The sequence below is a fragment of the Pelecanus crispus genome, chromosome 10 (assembly GCF_030463565.1).
Source record: "Pelecanus crispus isolate bPelCri1 chromosome 10, bPelCri1.pri, whole genome shotgun sequence".
NCBI classification, from domain to species: domain Eukaryota; kingdom Metazoa; phylum Chordata; class Aves; order Pelecaniformes; family Pelecanidae; genus Pelecanus; species Pelecanus crispus.
The window spans coordinates 23691579-23709487 of record NC_134652.1 but is presented as its reverse complement, the minus strand read 5'-3'; the positions used below and the strand labels follow the sequence as shown (position 1 = coordinate 23709487).

The 17909-nt window shown below is 49.3% G+C and overlaps 1 protein-coding gene across 1 annotated transcript in view; it reads left to right on the top strand.

Annotated features, from left to right (window-relative positions):
- PDLIM1 (PDZ and LIM domain 1) overlaps positions 1–12772 on the top strand; it is a 45504-nt gene extending 32732 nt beyond the window's left edge. The window contains exons 4-7 of the mRNA XM_075717378.1: positions 480–670; positions 7140–7294; positions 10440–10557; positions 12252–12772. Coding sequence (XP_075573493.1) covers positions 480–670; positions 7140–7294; positions 10440–10557; positions 12252–12438 — 651 coding nt within the window. The 3' untranslated portion in view covers positions 12439–12772. The remainder of the gene's footprint in view (positions 1–479; positions 671–7139; positions 7295–10439; positions 10558–12251) is intronic.
- The last annotated feature ends 5137 nt before the right edge of the window (positions 12773–17909 follow it).

The window sequence follows — 17909 nt, the reverse complement described above, 5'->3', positions numbered from 1 at the left end:
TTGGGTTGCCCTTATTGAAGGAAAGCCAGACTTTCAGATGTCATTGAAGAGTGCTCCTGTTTCTGCCCCTCATCTTCACTTCTCCATAGACATCAGCCCTGCTTTCAGGAATTGCAAGGAATCCTTAAAATCTATAGTCTTGCATGAGAAGGTAGGTCCTGTGGCTTACTGTAGGCTTGCAGGAGCTCCTGGGCGTGTGGCAGCTTGAGCTAATAGCTCTGGCAGTGTTTCTGAGTTCCCGACATGTCGACTCTGAAATGTCCTGAAGGTCAGCCTGAAGCCATCCAGGACAGGGTCGGGGGGCCCTCGTGGCATGTGGAGGACACTCACCTGCTTTGGTGGTCGTGGTCACATGCTCCTCATCTGACAGCACATGCAAAGGCCACCATCGCAGCAGCTGCTCACTCTGGGCTGCCCCATCACATCCCACCCGCACGCCTGAGCACCTCTGATTTGTGCCTCTGCTCCTTTGCATGCAGGAAATAAGGCACATAGGAAGTGCACACAACCGGAGCGCGGTGCCCTTCACTGCTGCCATGGCTTCTGCCCCCAGAGTGATCACTGCTCAGTACAACAGCCCAGCAGGCCTCTACTCCTCAGAGAACATCCAGACCTTCAACAGTGCGGTGGAGTCAAAGACATCACCTGGGGCCCTGGAGCCTACCAAGCCGTAAGTATCTTCCTCGCCTCCCCTCCATGCCCGGGCCCCCAGGGGAAGGCTCCAGGAGATGCGAGTTCGCTGCAAGAGTACCAATTTGTTAACTCAGAAAAGCTCTCTTTCAGGACAAGGGAAGGAGCAGAGGCACGAGCATGGATGTGGTTCCCAGGGGCAGGGCTCGGAGGAGCGGGGAACATTTCATGAGATGCAGAAATTAAAATAATGCTGTTGTGTTTCTTTGTTTAGCAGAGACCGACGCAGTTTCCACGTGCATTCAGCATGACATACCAGCCCGCTGGTCTGAACAGGTGCCTGATAGCTTGTTACGAGCACTTTGTAAAGTTAGCAATTTGTGCTGGCTTTGCGGGCAATGCTGGGCAGGAAGGGTACCGGCTAGCACAGGAAGCACATGTGTCCCCGTTCCTGGCTGGCCTGGGATTCATAGACAGGCTTTGCCTAAGTTTGGATCTTTCTATTTTTTATTATTGAACCTTGTTTTTCACAGGAGTTTTAAAAAGTAGCTGAAACATTCATACCTGTGTGAGCAATTTTCAATATGGGTTTGGAAAGGGTCTCAACCTTAAAAGGGCCTACTGATTTTTGTGGTTGCATCTGAGCTTCACCAAAGACATTATCCCACAAGTCCAAAGTTCCTCTTTTTTCATTGAAAGCAATAAACCAGGAGCTTTCCAAAATCTTTCTGGCTGTGTTGGTCAAGTTGCTTAACAGCCCTAAGTCTCTGTGTAGCAGTACCAAACTGCCAGGAAGACTGGCCACTTTTACAACAAAAGCTGCAAGACCAATGCTTTAGGTGATAATCTGCTAAATTCCTGACTTGTGAATGCGGAGACAAAAGTAACTTCAGCCTCTGCTTTTGCAGGGCACAAAGACCTGAGACTGTGGTTTAACACAAGCCTGAAAACTTGCCCCTGACTGAAACCGGCTTCTTGGGCTGGCGGCCCCGTCTGCAGCATGGGCCCTTCTAGGTAGTTATGGTGCTGCAGCTGGCAGATGAGGTGACAGATGTTTGTTCCTCATTTGCTTCTGGTAGACCTCAGCAGTCTCATTCAGGGGCTGAGCAAAGGCAGAGCAAGGGTGAGGGAATGTGTTAACCTGATGGGACCATTCGGCAGTCAAACACCACCTCTGGTCTAGTCTGGAGTCCTCTCCAGATGAGAGCACTCCTGGAAGCCAGGTATATTTGGCTGGAAACTTGTGGGTGATCCCTTTTTCTTGCAGGGATCAGCAAAGAGGTGGGTTTCTTCTAGTGCTGTGGCTCACTGTGCTCCTCCTAGCAGGAAGGTCCATTGCCAGCCCTGCTGCGTGTGGTGTACATGGCATCTCTTTCATCTTTCCCTTGCTGAAACACAGCAAGTTGCAAAGGAATGCTGGGGGGACTGTGGATGAGACCTTCGATGCATACAGAGTCATCAAAAAAGCGAAAGCAAATGAATTGCTGCTGTTCTTCAGTGAGAGTCAGGGGCTTCGCCCTGCCATTAAAAACCCACTGTGGTCTCCCCAGTGCACAAGCAAAGGATGTGTAGGTTCTCCCTTCACACAGCCTTCCAGCTGCCTTTAAATTCCTGCCTGTCTGTTTTGCTGAGTTATTTGTACATGGCCAACCTTGCTCTGGGTTTACCTGGCGTTTATTTGCATCCCCATCCTGTACCCAGCAAGACACACAGCCTATCTGAACCTGGCAGCCTGATCCTGCCACTGCACGTGGTGATGTGACACGGGGACCTGGTCCGTCCTTAGAGGGTGTGTGATGTGAATGCAGGGCTGTGGTACAGACAGAAACACCAGCAAACATCTCCACTGGATTTGGTGTCAAAAGCGGGCAGGGAGAAGCTGAGCACATCTGTTTTGGGATCGGAGGTGAGATTGCCCCTCGGTAGGGCACCCAGGCTAGCTTTGGGAAGGGCAACAGCGAAGGTGGCATTCCTTGGCTGGACAGTGGGACCATAGGTAGCTAGTTCATAGTGAAACAACTGCTGCCATGTCTTCAGTGCTTTTATAACCCCTGCATTTGCTCAGCAGTAGAGCAACTGCATTTTAGTTTTTGTGAGGACACACCTGGGGTGCAAGACCAGAGCCACAGCATTAGCCAGAAGCCTTTAATATAAAGCCCTGTATTCAGTGGTGTGTCCCTCCGGCACAAGGAACAGACAGTATTCTGCAACCGCTTGTCTCGCTTGGCATAGTTGGTTTAGCCCTTCATTAATTTCTTCCTTCTTTCCTTTCTTCCTCCTCTTCATTTTCCCCTCAATTCCACGATGTAAAACCCAAATGAACCCCAAAACAACCACAACTCAAACTGCCCACGTGAACACGTGGGCCCGTAGGCGCCCATCGCCGATGAGCGCGATGCAGGCTCCCTTCGCCTCCGTCTATAACCCTCTGCAGGCACAGACCTCCGAGCTGCCGCAGCGGAGGCACAGCACCTCCTCCGTCCCCAGCCAAGTTCGAGTGGGGCCAGAGCAGCTGAAGCGCGCAGCCCAGGTCTGCCCCAACAGCCCCGTGGAAGTGGAAGTGCCGGGACTCAAAGTGGTGCATGTGCAGTTCAATTCTCCCCTGCAGCTCTATTCGCAGAGCAACATCATGGATTCCCTGCAGGGGCAGATCTCTTCTGTTAGCCCCGATTTCCCCAGGTAACCTGCCCGCTGCCTCTGCAGCCGGCTCAGCACATCCATTCATCTGCATCTCAGTGTCCACGAGTGCCTCGTCCCTGTTTGTGGCTCTCGGCATTGGCCGGTCACAAGGAAGCAGCATTTACATTTCACCTTTCCAACATTAGTGCATGACTCTTCACAGGGGCTTTCTCTGCATTGTGTCTGTGTCCAGTGCCACAGGAAGCATCAAAACATCATTTCAGCCTGTCAGTGCACCCACGCAGCAGGGCCTTGACAGCAGCTGGTGGCTTTCCTGGAGCAGCCACCTGCAGCATATGGATTTGCTGGGGCAGGAGAGTACGTTATCGTGAAAGCTGGTGTTTCTCCTGCACTGAAATGGCTGCTGTTGTTTGTGACGGGAAGGTGCTGCCGCACATGTCCTTGTGCTTTTGTTTTGCTGGCTGTGGGCTGGGCCATGGGTATGCGTGGGGCATGTTTCATTTCAGGCTGAAGTGGGTCTCCATCTTTGCCTGATACTCATGAGTTTGGAGCAGCCTGACCAAGCACCAGGCACGTGGAGAACCCAGTCTGTGTTCCCACCCCTGCCCATTTTTCTGCACAGGTTGCTGCTCTTGGGGCTGCCTCTTTGCCCATAGGAGCAGAGGATGCTCAACATGCTCTGAGGTCTGCAGGACCTGCAGAGAGCCTCAGCATCACAAGGCCTGGGTGCTCTTTGGTGCTTGCTTTGTGGCAATTGGGAACCAGCCGGCCCATGCCTCTAAATGACAGCCCATGGGGTTTTACAGGGAGGACTTCAGTATCAAGACAGGTGAAGCAGAAAGCACATTTAGCCATCTCACAGGAGGGCTCCAATCACGGCTGAATTGTTTCAGAAGATGTGACCCTTCAGCAGAGTTGCGGCCGTGTGACGTGGTCCAAGGAGGTGGTCCGTCCCATGGCCTCCATGGGGCAGAGTGAAAGGGTGCAGCCAGATCTCATAGCTCCTCGGCGGCTCACAGTCCCCTCCTGGGCTGAGCAAAACATGCTTCAAAGCAGAAAAATTGGCATGCTCACCATGGACCCACACAGCCAAGCTTTGCCGTGTGCCAGCAGCCAAGAGATAATGGGAGGCTGTGGATTTACTCCTGCCTCATTACTCAGTCCACTTGCTTGCTGTAAGTCACTGCTCTGGCTTGCGGTCGATAGCGTGCACGCCAGGAGCGGTCACGCTCTGCTGGCTGACTGTGCTGGTCCGGACGGCTGATAATACTCACAAAGGAGCCCCAGGCGTCGGCAATTGTTTCATTGCAAAAGCAAGGTACTGGGCCTTCCTGTAGCCCAGCTTTGAGATCCTTGTAGACTTTACAAAATGTGCTAGCATGAAATAGTAAAATGATATTAGTAAAGAATAAGCTGTGCTTTTCTGAAGACACTGTGCAAAGCTGTCTTTATGTTTTTTATTACCATCTTCTTGCCAATTTTCAAAGCTCAATGATCCAGTCTTATTCAGTCAGCATTGCAAGTTGCCCATGGTAGAAACAGTGAAATCCAGTAACGGTTGTGTGAGTCTGAAATCCAGTAAAGGTTGTTGGAGTTGTCCCCTATAAAGTTTCTGCATCAGGGAACTCCTGCGCATGGAAAAGGACACCAGTTGCTGGTGACTGCTGCAGATAAAGTACCTGTGTAACAGGAGGTGCCATAAATCAGCCGACATACGGAGACTCATTATCCTGCAGGCACAATTCCTGTGCTTGTGGCCTTGCCCATTCAAAAGATGCATGTGCTTTTTGATGTTTTTTGGTTGGTTTGGTTTTTTTTTTTCCTTTAAGCAGCATAGCCTTCTGCCCTGACAAGTTGAGGTATTTCACTCTGCTGGCACAAATCCTAGGATTTGGGGTTTTTTTCATAGTCTTTCAGAAGTCTTGTGTATGCAAGTATATGTATAGGGTGCATACCTGGGAGAGCTGATCTGTATGTTTTGCACACTGTCACAATGCATGGTTGAAATGTGATGGCTTTGTTTGACTCTAGTGCTCTTTAAGATGATTTAGCCTTTGTTTTTTGAATGCATGTTAGCGAAACATTCTTAGTATGTAAACTGCAATGACAGACTTCTTGCCTAATGTTTTTATGAGTGGATAGAGTGGTGGGAGTATATGTATTTACATAAGATGAATGTAATGTGGAGCATGGATTCATTTGGGATAACCTAGGATATTTTCTGTGTAATAGAAGGCACATCATTATTTTATTTTGGATGAGAGACTTCAGTAAATGAGATTCAGCCTTCAGGGGTTCAGCTGCTTGCAAGTCTAATGTGCTTCCTGCTCTGCTGAAAATTACTAAAGATGGAAACATTTTATGAAATTCTTTTTATGGAAATAGCATTTTATAACACATGCAATGATTTTTACCTCTGATGCTTGAAGAGTTTATTATGTAGAGTAACTCCCAGATGACTCAATTGCACATTGGCATGGAAAGTATGCAGTTGCCTCCTCAAGAAAAAGATTTCCCTCTGCAATTTAGTCTGAATTTCAGGATGTTTATGTACTTTTCAGGCAATCACAGGGTGCAGGGGAGGTGAAACCTAATAGACCATTTACGTTTATAAGGCTGCATTATGTAATTGAGTTGTCAGAGGAGACTTGTTAGTTGTGTCATTTTTCCAGAGATGTTTTATTCCAGCCACAGAATACAAGGCAGGCAGGAACCTCCCATGTCATTTAGTGCATCCCCTAGCCCAGCATTTGGTCAATTTAAACCATTGATTTAAATCATTCTCAGCAGCTAATTGTCCAGACTCTTTTTAAATCCTTTAGTATGGAGGTTGCTCACCTGTTCATGGCAATCTCCTCTGGTACTTCAGTGTCTGTCTGTTGGAAAGCTTTTCCCAAGGGATATTCTGAATATCCTCCTGCAGTTTTAAGCCTGTAGTTTATCCTGTACTCACTGGATGTGGAGAACATCCTAGGTACTGCCTCCAGCTCTTTTTTTTTTTTCCTAAAGACCCTTCCGGTGGCACAATGACCACCCTTTCAGCCACCCTGTACTGTGAAAAGCTGCTCCTGAAGCACCTCGGGCTCTAGGCTGAGGGTGCAATTCCCTCATGACGAGAGTGGCAGCAGCAGCACCTCAGGAGGCAGCCAAAAGGAGGCCTTAGTCTTAGCAGGCAAAAGGTCTGCTCTGCCCTTAACCTGCTCGGTAACCTTAGTTAAATGTTGTAAATGGGCTGTGGCTCGGAGTCTCCACCTATAAAATGGAAATAATAACACTCACTTGAAAAGCAAATTAAATTATTGTAAATCAAAGGATCTTTTAGTTAGATCCTACAGCTGCTGCTTTGTGAAGGTGGCATTTAGGACCAATTAATAGTGTACTTGAAAAGATTTCTTTTTAATGAAATAAACTTTACTTAATTTGAGATTCACAGTGGTGTAAGGTAGCAGTCTGAGGTAGTTTATGCATGCAAGGAACACGCGTAGATGTCACAGCTGCCATGTGGGATTCCCATCCCAGCATGTGAATTCTTTATTTTCCTGTTAACAGAGCAATGATTTCCTGGGCAGAAAGTCTTAGTTTCTGCAGTATATAGTAATTGCGAAACAGGGAGAACACTTGGGGACTGGCCAGAGGTGGTTGGTGAGAACCCTTTGACAGTGGCGTACACAGATAGCCCAGCGTGCCGATCCCACCCAGGCTGCAGCTGTCTTGTGCGAGCACATCCAGCACCTCCGTGTTTTATGGCATCCTGTTGTGCGTTTGTTTTGCACGTTCATTCTTCAGTCATATGATTGTGAAAATTTTGCTGGAGGAACTGGCTGTTGTTTTCAGCCATTTAACAAGCGTGTTCTCTGTTCCTTCCTCAGTTTAGATCAGCATAACCAGCCCCCAGGCGGCATCGTCATAGACAGAGAATCTGAGGTTTACAAGATGCTCCAGGAGAATCAAGAGTCGAATGAGCCACCCAGACAATCTGCTTCCTTCCTTGTGTTGCAAGAGATTTTGGAGTCAGAAGAGAGAGGTAAGCACTCACTGCACACCTAATCTGAGTTTGCTCTCCCCTTATGCCATTCCTTGGGCTGTGTACGGTGTTTAACAGCTAAAACTTCGTTTTCCTTCCTTAGCTGGTGATTGTTCAAGGTAGCATGTGTAGATGGTTTCCACAGAAACAGACCCTTTCGCTAACTTTACTCCTAAATTTCCTCTCCTTGATTAGTTTCAGTGTGTCTATGGCCCCATATCATTGCTTATTCATTGAGTGAGTGCTCAAGAAATAAACCCCTACAACATTTAGTTATCAAGAACGAATTTTAAAAGTTGCAAAAACTCTACTTTCTAAAGTTTTGCCCCTTTAAGATAATATTCACTGATTAAAGACCATCTTAGATTCAAGACTTTGAATGGTACCACAAGACAGGGCTCTTCAGTGAGTGCTAAAGCTTCTGATCTCCATCCCTCTACACAAGAAAAAGGATCCACTCCTGCAGCTGAATGTAAAAATATGGAAGCTGGGTTACAGTGAGCAGTTCATAGCTTTTAATCTCTGAAAGGCTCTGCTTGGCATTCTTGATCTGACATCTGGACTTGTGCAATTCAGGGCTGTAGACTTTAAGATAAAAAAAACCAATTAACTTAAGTGGGGGTCAAATCGTAGTCTTCTCTCCCCTTGAATAAAATAAAATAAACAAATAAATAGGAAAAGAATTCCAAGAATTACTTTTTTCCTTAGGCCAGTTGAGACTTTGTCTTTTGTGTTATTAGCTTGGCAGTGGAATGTTCAATTTCATCCAACAAAAGCCTCGTGGTGAGATATTTGCCGCAAAGGGAAACAGATCAGCCAAGTGCTGGTAGGTCTGAGAGATCTGTAAGGGAAGAGCAAAATGAAGGAAATAAGGAAACAATAGGAAGAAAGAAACCAGGATCTTGGAGTCTTTAATACACTGTTAAAATAGCTATCTGAAAGCATCTTTTAAATATTGAGTGTTTGCAACTTGCCCTTCAGGGTTCAGCTCCTGCATGGAAGGGACTGCAGTAGCCAAGACTTCTCACTCATCCAAGGTCCTCCCCTGTGCTTAGTAGTGCTGAAGACGATAAGAAGCAAAAGCCTCTCTATTTTATCTTTCTTTGAAGATTTGCAGCATTATTGGGATGCTCTAGCACAAGGTTTGCCTGCCTGATCACAGGCCAGGATAGGCTTTGGCATTGCTCCACCATGGGCTGATAATCACCCATGCGGAGCAGGGCCGGGAGGTTACGCAGCCCCAAAGGAATGTCTGTCCCCAAGGAGCCAGTGCCCCTGCCTGCCGCGCCACTCGGCTGGACTCAAACCCCGCTGCTGCTGAGTCAGATCGTGTCCGCAGCGATAAACAGCAGAAAAACAGCACGTTTGTTGGCTGATTCGCCGAGCCTGTCTTCAGGCGATGGTTTGTGAGCAGCAGCAGGGAACTATCTCCTCAGCTGGGACGAGTCCCTCGGGGCATCGCTGACTGTATCGGCTGCGCTGACTTACACCAGCTGAGAGCCTGGCCCGGGACTCGGGGCTCTGTCTGTGGGTGCTGGTGTGTGGAAGCACCACGGTTGGTCTGCGTTTAGACTCGACCCTGCGCTCTTAGGTGGAGGGTGTTTTGCAGGGCGGAACAGGTTACACTTCCTGTGGGTATTTGATTAAGCTGATTCCTTTAGGGAGATTTAAAAACATGCTGTCAATGTTCTGGTTGCGAGCAAAGTGCTGTTTGAGGCATAGGGAATGAGCAGAGGTGATAGGGAAGAGCCTGAAAATGTGGTTGCTGCTGCTTCCTTCCCAGCAAGGGTCACTTGCAGTAACTCTGTCGGGGGCCAGGTGCTTCCTGCTGTGTTTGGAGGGTGCATGGGCTGTTGCCCGCATTAGGGAACTTGCACCTCTTGGACCAGCATCTCTGCATGGAGCTGGGTGCAAACCTCTGAGCTGAAGGCTGCCCCAGAGGCAAAGCAGCACAGTGTCACCCACCCCACGGGTGAGCGGTGGCACTCAGGCTGCACTCTCTGCTCAGCTGGGTGACCCAGAGGGGCAGTGGGCAGTTCCCCAGCTTTTCCCCTCAGCTCTTCTGTCAGTGGTGCTGCCCCGGACTGTGACGTGTGCCTGATGACCTTGCTGGTCACCAGAGTGTGCCTTTGGAGAGTTTGTCCTTCCCTTACACCAGGAACAACCGGTGCAGTGTGCTCTTGGCTTGACACTAGTCAGAAGGGTTTTATCAGCATCCCTCCCAGTCTGAGGTGGCATGGGTCTGCCCATCAACCCGCCTCTGCTTCTGGTGAAACATTGTGGGAGACTCTGTAGCCCTCCTTCCCTTGCAAGAGGTATTGAACCTCTTGCAAAAGTCATATAGATAAGACTAGTCACATCAATGGTGTGATTTTATAAGAGGCTCCTTTTTCACTGCAGATATTTAAAGGCTTGCCTTGTATCCTGCATCTAGGATCTACTGCTGTTGTAGTCATCCAGGTCAGCAGATGTCTCCTGTGAAGGACCTGCAGGACATCCCTGCCCCAGAGAGGTTGCACTAGGGAGATACCGTCCCTGGAGCATGCTACACAGCAGCAGGAGAGCACAAGGTTATCCCCGGTGTCCCAGGGCCCTGCCACAACAAGGAGTTTGTTAACCAGCTCTTCCAGGAGTCCTGGGGGAGCCAGCCCCACCGTGCACCAGACAGCAGACTGGAAAAAGACTTTGACAGTACTCCCTAGTCTGCCAGGATACCCACCTCCTCTTTCTGAGTCCAGATTTGGGAATCAGCTTGACCCTGTGTGTGTGATCAGGACACAACAGGCAGACTCTGGTGCCGCCAAGGCTGGGGCTGAGGCTTTGCTTTGCTTTGTGCATCTGTGCATGCGAGACACATCAGCTGAAGTCTGATAGGCTTTTTAAGATGAGAAGAGACAGCATCATCTCATCTGACTGCCCACAGTCTCAGGCCCTTGGGTTTCCAGGGCCAGGTTCAGCTGTGTCCCTTCCTTTTCTCCCTCCTCCCCACACACCCCTAAATCCCTTCCCCCTTTCCATGCATGAATCCCTGCCTCAGAGCTGGGGTTAAAGAACATCACCCCTCCCTAGCAGAGCACCTGCTTGGGAGGAAGAGCCTAGAGCCACGCATCTCACATGCTCTGAAGCACTCTCCTTCCACCCCCAGGAGACCCTACCAAACCATCTGGATTTAGGAGCGTCAAAGCCCCCACCACAAAGGTGGCGTCATCCATTGGGAACGCCCAGAAGCTGCCCATGTGCGAGAAGTGTGGATCTGGCATTGTGTAAGTAAGCCTGTCCCTGGGGTTGCAGGCCATGGCCGAGCATCCCCTGCCTGTGCTAGGGGCTGAGGCACTGCACCCGAAACACTTCACCTACCCACATGCAGTGCATCCAGGAGCCGGCTCAAGGCATGTTTATTCTCACCAGCTTTGATAACGCTAGCTTTGCAGTTCCTTGCAGTGAGGCAGGAGTTGGGTTTCCTTCTACAGATCTGTATCAGGAGAAAGCAAAGCAAGTCCCTGTGAGACAAACCTCAAGAAAGTTGTTGCTGCAGTGTTTTGCTTCCTACCTGAAATCTGTTTACAGCACCCAGAAACCAAATGATCTTTCCATTCAGGGCCTGTGTATTTAATGATTTCATGTCTTGGCACTCCCAGCCATGGACTGGGGGCTTGCCCTGGTGGTGAGAGGCAATGTGGACTGGGAGAGCTGCATTCTGCTCCCCACTCTGCTGTAAGACCACACACCTCCACTGTGTCTATGCAGACATAATTTTTGTTGTCTTTATGTGAGTACATCTGACTTCCAGCACAGCAGGGGCATGGGTTCGATACAGAGCTGCTGTACCATAAGTGTGACAGCACAAAGGACCCATCCCATGTCTTTGATTCACTGTTCTGTTTCTCAACCACAAATTCTTCCCTACAACCCCCTTAGCTTAACAGTTGACTCCAGCAGTCAAGTGCTGGTAGCTGACCTGCATCTTCATGGAAGAATACAGATTTCTCCCATGCTCCCACCACAAGCTATCAGATTGTTGCTGAGACCGGCTACGCTGTGATTGCATGGTCCTGGCATGCCTGGAGTGCCAAGGACTGGCAGAGTCATTACAGAGGGCAATCCATAGCCTGTAAAATATGAATCGGAGACAAACCCTACAATTATTCTACCAGCTGGGTAGAACTGGAGAGAAAGCACAAGGCTATGAATAGCACTAAAAGCTAATGAATTACAGAAAATATAGATGGCTGCTGGAACAGAATGATACTCCTGGCAAATTGTTGTGTTGCTGCTGGTGGTAGTTAACATGTTGCTATGTAGTTTTCCTCATCATCTGCTTGGTTAAGCTATGAAGTTTTCCAGTAAGAGCTGGCCCACATTTGGCTGGATCCATTCACTGCAGCTCCCGAGCAGCAGCGTCTGAGATCAGAGCCAGGATCTGGTCTCTGTGCGTCTCCCATACATACCTGGTGTGTCCATCACTAGCAAAAGGGCAGTGGCTGGCTGTGCAGCCCTTCATCCCCCTCAGTCGGTGGTGGCAGTTGTTTCTGGATTTGTTCTGCAATCCAGTTGGTTTGGACCTGGATTTTTGCTCCCCAAGATGGTCACGCTAATGCCTGTCATTTGATCCTGGGCATTTGAAGGCTGTTGCGCTGTCTCCAGCCGTTTTCTAAAGATGCCAGCACAGTGATTCTTGCCACCAACAGGTGATAGGACTGTCCCTGTGAAACTTAGGCAGGCCAGTGCTAGGATACACTTTCTAGAAGAGGGCTCTCATGCTGGCACATGTTGAGCTCTAAAAGTGCTGTTAACATCTGCCAGACCAGAGATAGGGCCTATACTTTGCCTTGTTGGGCACAGGAGAAAATTGTCCACTTTCAGTGCCAGTGTGGGTCTGGGCTGGCTGGGAGGTGGCTGGGAATGAGGGAGGCAGTGGTGGGTGCCTGGTGCTGAGAGGTGCTGGTTCCTTCCCCAGAGGGGTGTTTGTGAAGATCCGGGACAAGCAGCGTCACCCCGAGTGCTACGTGTGCAGCGACTGTGGCACCAACCTCAAGCAGAAAGGACACTTCTTCGTGGAAGACCAAATCTACTGCGAGAAGCATGCCCGGGAGCGGGTGACTCCTCCAGAGGGCTACGAGGTGGTCACTGTCTTTCCAAAGTAAACTGTGCTGCTCACAAAGCCAGTGTGGATGGTTTTGCCTCTGCTGCTTTTCCTTGGAAAGCATCATCCCTGCCCCCCGCCGAATCTTCTTTGCAATAAGGAATGCTAGGCATGGCTTTGAAATTCTTTGCCATAATTCTCCATCTGTTCACATGAGATGTCACTAATTGTTCAACATTCTTTTTGTCTCCTCTTTCACTGTTTGTTTGGTTTTTTTTTTAAATACACAGAAATTCCACCCCCTGACCTCCTCTTTGTGCTGTCAATTGCACAGGAAAATCAGAGGCCAGAATCAGATTACAGCTCTTCTGTGTCCCAGTTATTTGCCTTCTGTTTGCATTCAATAAACAGGGTGAATCCTCAAGGCAGATGTGTCTGCTTTCTCCTGGTGTCCTTCTGCACTGCACTGGGGTTCCCAAGGCAGCAAGAGAGGTGCCCAGTGCATGGCTGTGTTTACCCTGGAGAACAGCGGGAGGGAATTACAAAAGTGAGACAAAGTGGTTTTGCATGCTGCTGTTAGCAGCCTCCTGCTGGCATCCAGCAAGGGCCAGGTGGGCACAGCCAAGCCACAGACCATAGCTGGCACTGGTGGCCTTTCCCGACTGCAAGGCAGCCGAGGGCTGCCTCCAGCGCTGCTTCATGGTGATGGGACTGGGCACCTCAATGCTACTGCATCACACAGGTGTCCCTCCGTTCCCCACAATCACAAACTGAGCTCTATGAAAAAAATGTCCACCTGATGCTTGCTCAAAACCACGGAGTCCTGGAGCAAAGAGGGGAAGGTTTGAGTGGCCGTAGTCCCTGTTCCGTCTGTCCCTGTTCATTCCATGCCAGCTACCCTGTCCCTGCATCGCAGACTTGGGGCTGGGTGCAGGCTGGTGAGGGTGGGTCTCACCACCACACACCCCCTTGTCCAAGCCAGGGCAGACCCCATGGCTGTTTCTGTCTGCAGACATTTGGGACAGTTCCCTGTGCAAGGTGCCATGTGGCTGCCAGACGTGCATGGCTGCTGGAGGGTGCCTTTGGGGTTGGTGTGGGGAGGGGGGCACATGCCCCGGGTGCACTGATGAGGGGCTGATGGTGCTGGAGCAGCAGCATCTCCACCCATGTATAGCAAAGAGGTGGTCTGCGGGGAAGTTATTTCTCTGCTCACACCTCGGAATGAGATGCTGGCTGTTCTTTCAGTGTAAAAATAAATGGTTTCTAAGACATAGTGTCATCTTTGCGTTAAAAGAAATGGCCAGAGGTTGAAAATAGAAAGGTTTGTAGCTGTGTACAGGCCCTCCTGGCAGACACAGGGCACCCTCCATCCCTGGGGTTAGTGGGTGCCTCTGCAATAGCTATGGACACAGGGTCATGTGCCTGTCCTGGAAAGTCCTGGCCATCTTCAGCAATGCCCCGCATTTCCTTCACGATGAATCACACCACAGCACAGCTTGCCTTGCAAAGAAAAAAAAAAAAAACCACACACCACCACACTCACCAAAACCAACCCTCATCTGAGGTAAAGCTGACCTGTCACCAAGATTGCAAGCCTCCCACTGTCCAGATCAACTGTACAGCTTCTTTGGCAGGTTGGGGAGGGGACTAATTCACCAACCCAGCTAAATTTAGCTCATCCCCTCAGGCTCCTTCTATGGGTGGTGGCAAGCAAGCGAGGATGGCATAGCTCAGCCAGCAAATGCCTCATCCACCTCATCCCTGGGAAAAGCCTGGCTTCTCCGTGCTGCTGGCACATGCTTGCACACACATCTGCACAAACTCTAGCTACTAACACAAGCAGCTTTATTTTTCAAGGTGAGTGGGGTTTTTTTTGGCCTGTGGGGTGACATCTCCCCTCACTGCTGCCAAAGGGGGTTAATTCTTTCCCCTCCACGGTGCCTTTCCCCAGGGAAAGGCTCTCCATGCTGCTGCGATGGCAGGTGCAGGCAGGACAAAAAGCCAGTGCAGTGGTGGGGAGCACAGACCCGCAGGGCCGAAGGAGTAAACCTGTAGGAACAGATTGCTCTGGCTGCAGCTCAGATCAGTGCCCAGGCCCTGCCGTGGGACCGTGGCTGCCCCCAGCACTGCCCGCTCCTTGCTACCCACTTTCTCAGCAGGCTGGGGGCTCCTGGTTGCCCACCGCCCGTGGCCGGCTGCTTGCCTTGCGGGAAGAAGATGCTGGGCCGCTGGGGCCATCGGGCGTGCTGCACCCCAACGCCAGCACTTGGGCTGAGCTCGCCAGCTTGTGCAAAGTCACCAAATGTTTTCAATACTGTACAAACGTCAGTCAGGAAAAAGTGGCTCGTTCCAGATAACCTCACAAGCTTGCTCTTGCGTCAGGGGGTCATGACGGAAGAGCCTGAGCCATGCCCGGCATTTCCCCTGCCCTCCCACCGCCAGCCCTGCGCTGCAAGCAGACGACAAGCCCCCTTTGTGCAGGGCTGCGTGCTTTATCGCCCCGGCCGAGCTCCTGCAGCGAAGGCTGGCAGCACTGCTGGGAAAACACTGATTGTGCAGAACTCCATGCAGGAGCCAGGAACTACAAAAGGTTTGTGGGACAGCTCTGGAGGTGCGGGGTTCTAATGCAGATACCAGTGTTGATCCAATTTATTACCATGGGAACAGGCTAGCCAGGCAATTCACATTCATTGCTTGGGGAGGACTTTGATCGCTCTCTGCTATAGCTCGCTCACTGAAAAAAGGAAATGTATTCATTTTTTATGATGCAGGACAAAGTACTTGGCAACTGCAGTGTTCGCTGTCCTCTGACTTTCCAAATTCCTCTGGAGTTTAACAGTTGGCATCTGGAGTTTGTCAACAATAACAAAATAGGTTAAATAGGGTCACACCTGCAGCCACACTGAGCCACCTGCTCCAGAAGTTAACAATAACATAAGATAATACATAAAAGGTACCTATCTGAAGAGTGTCAGGCAGTTTGTAAGTCAGCTAGCATCCTGCCAAAGAGGGACTGTCTCAGGTAGGTGTGCAGCACGATCTGCCATTTTTAACACAGATTACTTGGGCTTCTGGTCATGGCCTCTCCCTGCCACCACCGCATCTCCCATTCCTGTGTGCAGCAGACAGCAGTTGTGTGCTGCTGCTCCCTGTTGGCTCAGCCACAGTGTGGAAAGCCACCAGCACATCAGCCGTGGGCCACAGCAGGCTGGAGAGGAGGGCTTGCATGGGACAGAGCAGCACTTCTCCCTTCTGAGCTGAAAACACAAACCGCTTTTTTTTTTTTTAAACTGGTTACACAGTTAAAAAGACCCTGCTGCTGGCAGTGACTCAACAGAGCTGGCCCCCAGGAGATAAAGCAGATAGAAAAGGGTTAAAAAAATCCCCAAACTAACAGCATCACCAAGACCGATCTCTCATTGCCTCCCCCTCCCACTCCACACCATCACCACCACCACCCTCCCCCCAGCAAAACAGCACCAAGCAGCATGGCCAGCTGCTCCAGCTTGCACCTTAAGTTTCATTTGCTAATGGCAACCCTGTGAGCTCAGAGTGTTGTCAAGGTCGGGTCTTGGCAGCTCAAACATCATCTTTGCTAGGGAGGCAAGTGAAAATACCTGAATGATGGTATGTGCGGAGTGCATTTGAGTGCGCATGAAACACCATTAAATAGGTTCTAATATGTGAGAAGTTTACCACACATTTTCTTGTCGTCACCTGGAAAAGCCATCAGCAGCCTTTCCCCAGCCCTCCCCGGCTAAAAATATGAGCTGCTTGCCAGATTTAACACAAACAACAAAAACCACAAAAAAAACCCCAAACCCCCACAAGAAAACCCCTGCAAATACACAAAGTAGCAACACCACAAGCAAGCTGAGAGCCCATCTTTCTGTCCACGCATTTGGCCTCAACAAACATCTGCAGACACCCCCAAGAGGAAGAACAACAGTGAGTATATCTGGGTGCAGCATGGGACAGGAGCACTGCTTCCAAGCCATCAGGACAAATCCATGCTTCAAGAATTTGTCTTGTATCCACTGAAATATTTTTCCCCTCTAATGGGTGATCAAGGGGATGTTACTTCACCCAGAACACTTTAAAACTGTCAGTACCAGGCACCCCCCGCATCCTCACATGGTCATTAATGCATTTACTTGTGGCTCTCCCCCACCTACAGAAAGGAAGGCTGCTTTCTGAAACACCAGCACCCCTTACAGCACGCCCCAGACTTTGCTGGTAGGCATTAAGCGCACAAATGCCGGACTGCCCCTTCGTAGCTTGGGGAATAAGAAATGCAAGGTCATGCCAAGAAGGTACTGTACTTGCTTGGATCAGTGACATTCACAGTACTTTGGGAGAAGAAGAAAACCAAAAACACCACACCAAAAACCCCAGTGGACAGAGAGATGGGCTCCTCTGCAGCAGCAAGCAGAAAACGTGCATTGCTTTTGCTTTTTGGAGGTGGGCTAAAAAAGCAGCCACAGTTCTGCAGTCTCTCTCTAAATCAAGCTCCACACATCACTAGAGAGTGACCATGTTTCACTAATGCTACCATTAGCTAATTTATGCATTTTTAGGAAGTCAGCAATTATTATTAAATCCTAGCTGTGCTGACTATGGGATAGAACTGTTCATTTTTATTTTCCACCATATTGCCCTGCAGTGACATCCAGGTAGCTGTGCGGGTTGAGCAGGGTAAATCAGTCTTCAACAGTCAGGTAAGCCTGTTTGGAAGCTGTTACGTCAGTTATTATTAAAACTTTTATAATTATTCCATTTAGATGCTATTGTAGATACTTGATTTACTCTTAAATCTTGTAGTAGGTCTTCGCTAGCATAAAACAATGCATAAAGCAGACTAGCACAGCAGCTCAGCAAATGTGAGTAACACATGGAGACAGCACATGTTGGACTTTGCATTATTCAGGCTAATAAGTAACTGAGCAGAAAACTTAGAAACTTCTGTCTTCAGCAATTAGAAACAAGATAGGGCTTTCCACAGGCAAAGGTCAAAGCCAGCCTACTCATTAACTTAACAGATTTATTTGTTCCCCTATAGAGATAAGGATAAACATCTCTCACTAATATAAAATAACTTTCTCTAAATCAGGCTAACAGATTACTCTCCACAGAGAGTAAGAATGATCATAAAGTGACTGGAAACTAGTTTCTGAAGTCTGATAGATCGGGTAGGATTTCATTTTATTCCACATTACCTATGCCTTGGCATAACTAGCACAACTGCAACAGCTCCAGCTGTGATCCCATGACTGCAGCTTCTAATTACACCTAGATGACTTTTTCACAAACCAGAACTGAAAGTTTAAGAGCTACCTGATGCCCAAGTTGAAAACCATTGCTTACAGCTGGCTCTTAGAGGCTACATATGCAAGTAATATACTTTACCTGTCTTTTCTGCCCCACTGTAGTCTCAAACCCTCCCTTTCCAGAAAGTACTCCTCAGTCATCCACACACCCCCAGAGATATTCTGCACTTCCCCCTTCCAGTACCCTCAGCTGCCTCTGGGTGCT